This window comes from Musa acuminata, chromosome BXJ1-2 (assembly GCF_036884655.1).
Source record: "Musa acuminata AAA Group cultivar baxijiao chromosome BXJ1-2, Cavendish_Baxijiao_AAA, whole genome shotgun sequence".
NCBI lineage: Eukaryota > Viridiplantae > Streptophyta > Magnoliopsida > Zingiberales > Musaceae > Musa > Musa acuminata.
In genome coordinates, this window is record NC_088328.1 from 14,372,174 (window position 1) to 14,382,449 (window position 10,276).

The following is a 10,276-nucleotide window of genomic DNA, read 5'->3' on the forward strand; positions in this document are numbered from 1 at the left end:
GCTACTTGTATGTAAGAAGGATGGAACATGGCGAATATGCATTGATTACTGAGCTCTCAATGGCATAACCATCAAGGATAAATACCCTATTCCAGTAGTAGATGAATTGCTAGATGAAAGGGAGCATAATCTTTAGAAAGCTGGACCTTCGATCCGGGTATCATCAAATACGAGTGTGCGAAAAAGACATACCAAAAACTGCCTTTCGAACACACAATGGCCACTACGAATTTTTGCTTTCTTCAACAAAAGGTGCAATATCTTAGGCATATGATATCAGAGGAAGGTGTGATGGTGGACCCCTCCAAAATAGAAGCAATGCATAATTGGCCGACCCCGAGGAACATAAAATTGATATATGGCTTTTTGGGCTTAATAGGTTACTACCGCAAGTTCATGAAAAACTATGGAAAAATCAATGCACCACTTACTTCCTTACTGAAAAAAGATGTCTTCCAATGGTTGGACAAAGCCTTCATTGCCTTCAACAAACTTAAGGTAGCCATGACGACGACGCCGGTGCTAGCACTACCAGAATTCAGCCGACCCTTCATTATTGAGGTTGACGCATCTGGAGTCAGAATTGGAGCCATTCTCATGCAAGATGATTGATCACTCATATACACTAGCAAGACATTGTCTCCCTCCCATCAAAATATGCCAATATATGATAAGGAGATGATGGCCATTGTGTACGCAGCAATGAGGTGGAGACCCTACTTGATCGATCGATAATTTTAAATTAAAATCGACAATAAATGCCTCAAGTACTTTTTAGAGCAAAAGATATCATCCTCTGAGCAGCAATAATGGGTAACAAAACTTCTTGGATTTGATTATGAAATAACTTACAAAAAGGGGAAAGAGAATGTTGTTGCAGATACGCTTTCGCTAATACCCGAGCAAGCTAAATTTTCGACTGTTTCACTTTCGACCAGCGACTTCCTTGAGGATATTAAGATGGAATGACAAGAAGATTCAGAGACCAGTAAGATCATAAAAAAATTAGAGGAAACACCAAGCCCCGTGGCTCATTATAGTTGGGAATCAAAAGAATTGTGCTATAAGGGACACATTGTGCTTGTGACAAATTCTACTTGCATGTTCACGAGCAGATTTTAGACAAAGTTATTCCATATGTAGGATACTAAATTGAAAAGGAGTACGACACATCATCCACAAACCGACGGCTAGACGGAAGTTGTAAATAGGTGCTTGGAGACAGCCTAAAGCCACCCACCAAATATGACTACCCAAGGAGAACTTCAAACCCAGCCAAGTGTCATTATTGATCGACGGATCGTGACTCGATGACGACGACCCACTACTGAAGTACTAATATAGTGGGTGAACCTACTAACAAAAGATGCCACTTGGGAGAACTATGACGACTTGAAGATCAAATTCCTAAAATTTATGAATCGTCAGCCTCGAGGACAAGGCTGATTTGAAAAGAGCAGGTCTGTTAGGACTCTAGCTAGGAGAGTCCTAATTGAGAGGGATATTTATGTAAAACCTACCTAAGCTGACCCTTATTAAAGAGGTGAAGAGGTCGGCTAGGGTTAGGAGGTTGTTTCTTAGAGAAGAATTAGGAGTTGTAAATGAATATGAGTCTTGAGTAGGAGTCCTATTAGGAGTTGGTTAGAAGTAGGAGTCTTGAGTAGGAGTCCTATTAGGAGTTAGAGTTTAGAAGCCCTATAAAGAGTCATATATTCCTCCTCTTTTCATAAGCAATAGATGAATATTTTCTGCAGCCTTTGAGTAGCAACTTGGAGGGAGGAACCCCTATAGAGTTCCAAGGAGGCCGATCCCCTAAAGAGATCAACCCCAAATTTAGATCTCTAAGGGTTCTAATATTAGGCCAAGTTAATTAGGGGTTAATTAGGCCTATGCTGGGGTTATTTTGGGCTAAGAGAAAGGCACATTTAGTAACCCAAAAGTTGGGTCAGGCGGTGGCACCGTCGGTCCAAGCGGTGGCACCGCTAGAAGCTCAATCTCCAAGATAGTCTTCAAGACTATGCCAAGCGGTAGTACTGTCAGACTTGGTGATGGTACCACCCAATGTCAAGCGGTGGTACCGCCAGACTAGGCGGTGGTACCACCTAGTGTTAGTGCTGCAGGCGGTGGTACCGTCAGTACCCTGAAATCTCAAAGATTTAAATTTTGGGCTCCAAATTTGAATCCATTTATGGTCTATAAATACCTCATTCTTTCCTGTTTGGAAATATAAGAAAGTGAGTTCAAATGAGGGAAAGAATCCTTGTGAAAAAAGAATTATAATCTCTCTTAAAGAGTAGAGTCACTTCTTTCTAATATTTAGAAAGTCCTTCTAAATAGAGAAATGAGGTATAGGTCTAAAAGAGAGAGATATAAAGGTTCTCTATGTAAAAAGGAGAAAGAGTTGTAAGGGTAGTTAATCTTCATCCATTAAAAGAAAATCGGTAGTGGAAGCCGATAGCCTTGAGTGAAGAGGAATCGGGAGTGGATATAGATGACGACCGAACCACTATAAATCTAGTTTGTATTTACTTTGAGCTTTTTATTTTCATTGCAAACTAATTTCTTATTTTCACTATGCTTACGAATGTGTTTTTAAGCTAACATCTTTTCGATATCGATTTTCATCGTACAAATTTTTAAACCGACATAATTTTTCTTAAGCACTAATTCATGCTAGTCATAGGTGCCCTGTAAGCCAATCACATGAGTGATGGCACGTGTGACATGACACACACTATTTTAACTTATTATATTATTATGATATTCTCTCATTTTATATTGCTTATTGCATATATATATATATATATATATATATATATATATATATATATATATATATATATATATATATATATATATATATATATATATAGTGATGTCCATGAATCTATGCATTGGGAATCGAATTGTGATGAGATCATGATAATGAGACCGATTTACCTTTAAACATAGACCCTAAATAATCCTGGTCATAGGTTACTCAAGAAGGATATCGAGATAACTGAACAGACTAATGCGCTATATACCCATCCATAAGATGGAGGTAGTTGGTCTTATACTTTCTTGTGTGGGGACACTAAGGATATAGTGCAAGTGCTCATTGGAGAATGAGTTCACTGATTGATCCGCTCACGGAATACTGGATGGTTGATGATGTCTTATTGTTAGACAGCGATTCCGTAGTCCCAGTAGTGTATCTGGTCCTTAGACTTGAGACACCAAGGATATCTTGTATAAGTACTTCAATCTTTGATACTAGACTTATAGGTTCGAAAGTTTCAAATATAGTACAGTCGGTTATTGGGAGTGGCAGCTAACCTTACGAGGGCTATTAAGTGTCGATAGAGGATAATCTAGTAGAGAAATCTAGGGGGCGACATCACATGCATAGCAGAAGAACATAAAACAAAATCTCTAATTTTCGAAAGATGTGTTTATCATCGTGTGAATATTGGTACGCAAAATTCACGAAACTTAAAACTGTGTATATTAAATATTGTATTACCTAGGGAGATCGTTTATCCCTGAATCCCTACAGACCTGTAGGAGAGAATAAAAGAGGTTAAGCGTCCTCCTCTCTAGCGGTGATCCACACATCAGGGCTATGACGATACTCCTCAAAACTCCAGGCCTGCGATTTGAGGAGAATAAGAGATGACAACCCAGGGAGGTTTAACCTATGAATCATTGGTTCCCTCCTATTTATATAGGTCCCCTGTCAACTTAACCCAAATGGATCCTACCCTATTGGGTATTGGATATCCATCCAACTACCTAAGCCTCTTAGATTAGTGGATCTCTATCCAATAATCTCTCATTGGCTCTTATTGGATCTCATCCATAGGATCGAATAATTCATGGGCTTATTGGATATCCAATAAGATAGGGGCTCTAGTAGATATCTCATATCCTAACCTCTACTCATCGCAATGCCTACCATATGTGTGTGACCCTCTAAGCCCAATATTGAGCTGGCCGTGAGTCATATATGTCAGAACTCCTTCTGGTTTAGTGAATTATTATCTCTATAATAATTCACTCGACTCATCGATTGCGGTCGTACTTGGCCACTACGCCGTAGTCCCCAAACGATACAGGGGAATCAAATTCATTGGACCTATCTATCCTCAGTTACTGTGTACCTATAGTCCATCATCCATCTAACATCATAGAGACCGTATATCGAGCATGGTGCTGTCAAACCCATACGGTTTCTACTTGAGTCTCGCTCTAGTCAGATTCTCTCTCCCAGAAAACTCTTTCTCTCTCAATCCAAATGACCCTGGCTAGGGATTTGTTTGAGCAAGAATACATGGGATATTCTTCTCATAACACCGAGAATAGATGATCCTCTATCGACACTCAATAGTCCTAGTAAGGTTGTCTACCACTCCCAATGACTGGCTATGCTAGATCTGGAACCTCCAGATCTTTAAGTCTGATATCAAAGAATACACTAAGCAAAACAAGTTTGGTTAGTTTAGGTTTCTTCCGGCGAACTTCCGACGATCTCTCAACAATATTCCAACGGACTCACGACAAGCTCCTGGACTTCACGACGATCTTCTTGGCAAGTTACGACGAGCTTCTTTGGTAAGCTCCTGGACTTCTTGATCAATTCCAATAGAACTTCTGACGAACATCCAGACTTCCGACGAACTCTCGTACTCCCAACGAAATCTTGATCTTGACTCCGACACTTCATTTTGCTTTATGTCTTGATTGCTATCATAGTTAATCCTACGTACTTTTCTCAATATATAGATTTGATCAAATAATTTACCAATTGATTTCATCATCAAAATATGATATTCAACAAATTTGACAATCCAACAAAATTTTCTTGAGATATGTCGGAGGCCCTTCTTCTAGCACTAAACTGTTAAGTCAAAATTTAGTTATTCATGCTGTTTATTTGGAGTCAATTGAGGTCCCTCTTCCATGCTAGTCTCATGTCGATTTAGACTAAACCACACTTGCTCAACTTCGATGATACTAAATCCTACAAATTATGTCGAGGACATCTTGACAATGCCCCTACGATACTTAAGTTAACTTTAGGGTCAAACTATTTGGCTTATATCTATTATCGTATTGGAAGAGGTCTTCAAAAACATACTGGGGAGCTTTTTTATAATGAGATCTCAAGATAGTTACTCTTGTGATCGACACTAATTATGAGAGCTGCTTCTATCAAATATAATAACGATTATGTCATTCCAAATCTAAAATATCATAATGTCTATTCAATTTAGTCTTGTATAGAAGTATCGATCATGTACTAATCACGTAATGTTGAGATGTCGATCATATGGTTATACCATTGATGTATCGATTACGTGAGATTGAATGGACTATCGATCATATTCTTATTTGTGTGTCACTGCACAAAATGATAGAAACAAGTTTGATAGTTATAACTTTGACATTTGGGTTATAACGGTTGCAAGGAACTATCTAATTAGAAGAAAAAATAGATACTTTATCTGAGTAGATGTGAAATTTTTTTTTTAATTTTTTTATAATAATAAAGAGAATTTAATCAAAGTGGCATAAAATAAACGTGACAATGTCAAAGTGGCTTTAGTTCAGCTCTTAATGGAATTGCTTTTCTCTCAGTTACTGTGTTCAAATTCAAAGGCATAAAATAAGCTAAATGCCAGGGACATTGATAGCTTAATAAACTTCACCAATAAATTCTCCGTTATTACGAAGTTTTATTCAACTTCATTTATCATATGACAATGTAGTGATTAAGCCTTCGAGGGCTTCCACCAAAATGAATACATGATTGACGAAGAGAAGGCACAAAGACAAAGAGAGGCTTTTACTACGCATCAAATCTCCAAAATGCCATCTTCTCCGGTCCGTCTCACATGAGAGTGAACCCGAGGAACACGACAGCGGCGGCGACAGATCCCACTGCCGTGGAGACTTCGACCACCGCCGCCTGCGTGCCGCTGGATCCCTGAGCCGGCGTCGGGCCGAATACGATTGGGTAGGACTGGGACTCTGCCGGGGGGGCGGTGGAGTCGAAGGCAGGGGGCGGGAAGAAAGTGCCGTTGGCAGAGGGGACGGCGACGACCAGCTTCTGGTTCTTCTTGCAGTGATCCGCGACGCCGCTGGTGAAGTAATAGTACCCCGGCACAGTCAGATTGAAGAGGGAATTACCGTCGCCCAGGTTCAGTACGGGCTCCCCCAGGCTGCAGCTGTTGAAAGCCCGCTCCGTCACCTGGATCACCGAATCCTGGCTCGGCGGGTACAAGAACACTGAACCACGTAGTCAACCATCACGAAAATTCAGATCCAGGAGACAGAGAAGAAGACGAATGATAGCAGTGAAGTAACGGTGTTTTGCTTACGGAGGGAGTCGCCGAGGCGGAAGTGGTGGTTCTGAGACCAGGCGGAGTAGAGAAGGGGGTTGGAGGGAGGAGGAACACCCCAGCAGTCGAGATCGCCAACCTTGTATTCGTAGCACCAGCAGCCATTCTGTGGTCCGAGCAGAAGCAGCAGCGCTGCCGCCAGGACGATCCGGAACGATGCCCCACGATGTAAGAAGCAAAACGGATGCATTCTAGTTTGGATCTGTCGTTCCTCGTCTGGCTTTTGCTGCGGAAGAGAACGTGAGAGTTGGAGGAATAAGAAAGGGAATACGAGGAGGGGGATGGACTTCTCTTTCCCAATGAAGCGAAGGAAGATGACGGTGGTGTTGGTGATGGATGCAGAAGAGGCAGGGATTTGGAATACACGCAGCGGTAGTGATGGGTTTGCTTTTGAGGCACGGCACGTGGGCCGGTTGGGCGAACACGCTGTTCCAGATCGGTGTGTCGGGGAGACCTTTGCAAGGTTAGGCCTCTTTAAGATGCGTGCAAAATTGATTGATGGTTTGGATTTGGAAGCATCGGGAACGCCGTGTGACAATATATATATATATATATATATATATATATATATATATATATATATATATATATATATATATATATGTTGATTTTATAACTGAATGTTGGTGGCGGTAGAATATTAAATAATGAAAGAAGTAATAAATTATGTATTTATGATTTTTGATAGTGAGGTAATAAAATTTTTCAAACCTTTTATCCTAGGATAAATTAATTAAAATATTTTATGACTTATATGATAAACTTAAAAAATAATAAAAATATAATTTATTAAAAATTATGTTTTACTTACTAAAAAATATTTACGATAAATATATTCCTTGCATTAAATGTGAAAACTTAGAATCGTTTCATCCTGAACTTAAAATTAAGTTATTCTAAAAACCATATATTTTAAAATAAAAAAATTACTAATCATGAATAAAAATTAAAAATTTACTTGAAAGATTCAACTAATAGTGATAATATAATAGAATCACTTAAGAAGGAAAATTTATTTGTACAATAAATATTAAAAAAAATTAAAGTGGGAAATAATTCTCTTGATTCTTGCTTAAAAAAGATAATTCATTTAGAAAAGATAGAATTGGACACATCCAATCTTATGACATAGAATACTTTGGACATGTCGGACCAATTATGTTGTGTGCAGATTTGTCTGAGTATAAGTTTTACGAAAACAATTAACAATGCATCATTAGAAGGCTTATTAGTTCATACAACATAAATAATTTGACTATAAAAAATGATATACACTTGTCACAGACAAATACATCAAATAATCTAAGATCCATTTTTTATTAAACATGAGAGAACACTATTTTATCAAGTTTTGTAAATATTTTAAAAAATATTTTATATTAAGAATGTTTACGTGTATAAAGTTGTTAATATACTTTTGATGAATTTATTATTACAAATTTTTATTTAAGGATTCATAAATATATCATACCTCAAAGTATTTAAATATTTTATTGCTCTGATATCACCTGATCCATATGAAGTTTAGGTTTAATGATCCACGAAGTTTAGGTTTAATGATCCATCGATCCGATATTATCTTTCTGATTGAAGTTTTGATAAAAGAGAGAACTATGACAAATAGATCATACATAAAATAAAATAAAAAAATCTATATTATTTGGAAAGTCAAAGCATTAACTACAAGACTTGAAATAATTGAATAAAAGTGTGATAGAAAGCTTATAGATGCATAAGAATATAAGTTATCTTTGGCTAACACTTAGGTGATCTTGACGGTTTATGTATCATTGTTAGTTTTAATGTTCTCCTTCTCTCTTGTTGCTAAAATCTCTTCGTATGGTTTGGATAGTAGGTAGGTAGGATGCTTTAGAGACTTCTTGTAATAGTTGGATGAAGCTTTGATTCGAACTTTGACTATTGGAACTCGAGGAGGAAAGTTATGGTAGGGAGGATAGGCTACAAAGTGCAAAATTATTCCCTTCTTACTTCTTTTCTCTCTTGGAATAGTTAGGACACGTATAACTAGTACTTTTCTTATAGAACCATCTCACCCTCATCCTTGATGGCTATCCCTATTTAGGTGAGGACTGTCCTAATCTGAGTCATATTAAAACTTGGATCAAGGTGAATAGATTGTTAGAATTTTAGCCTCATTTAGTCAAACAAGACTGAATGGTGTTGACATTATTTTTTATCATCGACTGACTCCAAATTAATATCCAGATCAAATAATCAAATTTTGACTTTAAGTGATGCTAAAGATTAGTCCTAACAAAACACATCGATACATCATCGTATGCTATTGCAGCTAGATCATAACAGACTGATTTAAGCGATAGAAAGTTATAGCTAGAGCATGCCATGCCTCAAGAACATGATTTGCTAGTTCAACAAAAAAAGTAGCGATGGCTTTATGTGGTCAAATAGTAGTGCAGATTCCCTCTCCTATTTATACAAATTAGGAGGAAGGATTTCCCTAACAGAATAGAGGATTTTCCTCAACATAATAGAGAAATTTTCTTATATCATGCCCCCGCAAGATGGTGCTCCTGATAAGGATACCAATCTTGGATCGATGCAAAGAATTGTTTACAGGCTTCATGAGTAAGATAAGTGTAGATCGCTACTGCTGCTGCTGCGATTGCTGTTGCTGTGATGGCACAGGCGTTCCCTTCATTCTCCTTAAGTCTGCCGAATGTTGACAGATCAGCGAAGACTACCGCGGTAAGACTACCGCGGTGAGGAAGATGAGGATTGACCATGGAGCCTCTTAGGAATGCAACGGCGTTGGTCGCTGGCCGAAGGGTGAAGCTTCACTTTTCTCAGCGACGTTGGTCGTGGTTGCGATTACGACGGCTACGACGGTAGAGAAGAAATCTACAACAATGTTACAGTGATGCTACTAGAAACTGCAACAGAGGAGGAAGTTGTAGCAGAAGAGGAAGCTGTAGCAGAAGAAGGAAAACAACCAGAAGGATTTCCCTAACAGAATAGAGGATTTTCCTCAACAGAATAGAGAAATTTCTTAGGAAAATCTTATCTTCTATCAAATACCTTGGCAACACTATGTAGCAACTCAGAAGCATCCAATTATGACTCCGAGTGCCTCAACTGAACTCATCAACATGTGGACATCGTCGAATAACAGATGATAATAGTAGAGCATACCATACGTTAAGTGATGACTTGTTGTGATCAAGTAGTGATAGAGAATCTATTGTCAACTGATCTAAGTTATTATTTATCTATTTACATGTATAAAGATTCAAAAAAAAAAAACTTTTTTCCTATTCATTATGATTAGAATGACAATTTGAACCCCTTCTCCTCGTTTATAACAAGGAAGACAATCTTAAATTATCTTCTCCTCCTTTATGATAAAGGAAGGCCATCACGAACTTTCTTTTTCTCCTTCAAAGATATAAAAGCACATCCTAAATAGAGAAAAAAAAAAAGTGAACTCTCTTTTTTTCTTAAACTACTCAAGCCCACATTTAAGGATATCAGATTACTAACTTGAGCTTTAGAGGGACTGAATTGAGAAACCTCCCCGACCCTAATCTTCATGTAGGTGGCACCTTGGGAGCATAATACTTTCACCTTGGGAGGATAATATTTTTATCTTGGGAGCATGGTATTTCCACCTTAAAGATACTTCGAATAATCTTATGCACATGAGTTTAGACCACGTCAAGCTAATCAAGACATCAATGAGTTTGCATTGACGAACAATCTTATAAATCAGTTTGCATTTTCCTTTATGCTTTTTATTCCTACTATTAATCGACTTACTTGCTCACTACTCTGATGCATTTTTTATACTAGTTTCATCGAACAAATTTTTGAATCGTCTCTCTATTTTGAAAGCGCCATCGCCTATGACCATTATG

General features: G+C 38.0%; 1 protein-coding gene across 1 annotated transcript; it reads right to left on the reverse strand.

Moving 5' to 3' along the window:
- Positions 1-5,680: 5,680 nt before the first annotated feature.
- LOC135612251 (early nodulin-like protein 8) lies at positions 5,681-6,870 on the reverse strand. The gene is made up of 2 exons (XM_065108316.1): positions 6,363-6,870; positions 5,681-6,270 (listed from the first exon to the last, which is right to left on the reverse strand). Exons 1-2 carry the CDS (start codon positions 6,571-6,573, stop codon positions 5,873-5,875), a joined length of 609 nt encoding a protein of 202 aa, XP_064964388.1. The 5' UTR covers positions 6,574-6,870; the 3' UTR covers positions 5,681-5,872.
- Positions 6,871-10,276: the final 3,406 nt, after the last annotated feature.

Excerpts from the sequence above, each read along its gene's own strand:
- LOC135612251 (XM_065108316.1), bottom strand. The coding sequence starts at position 6,573 with ATGCATCCGTTTTGCTTCTTACATCGTGGGGCATCGTTCCGGATCGTC. Across the intron at positions 6,271-6,362 it reads CCGCCTCGGCGACTCCCTCC|TGTTCTTGTACCCGCCGAGC; the intron begins GTAAGCAAAACA and ends TACGTGGTTCAG.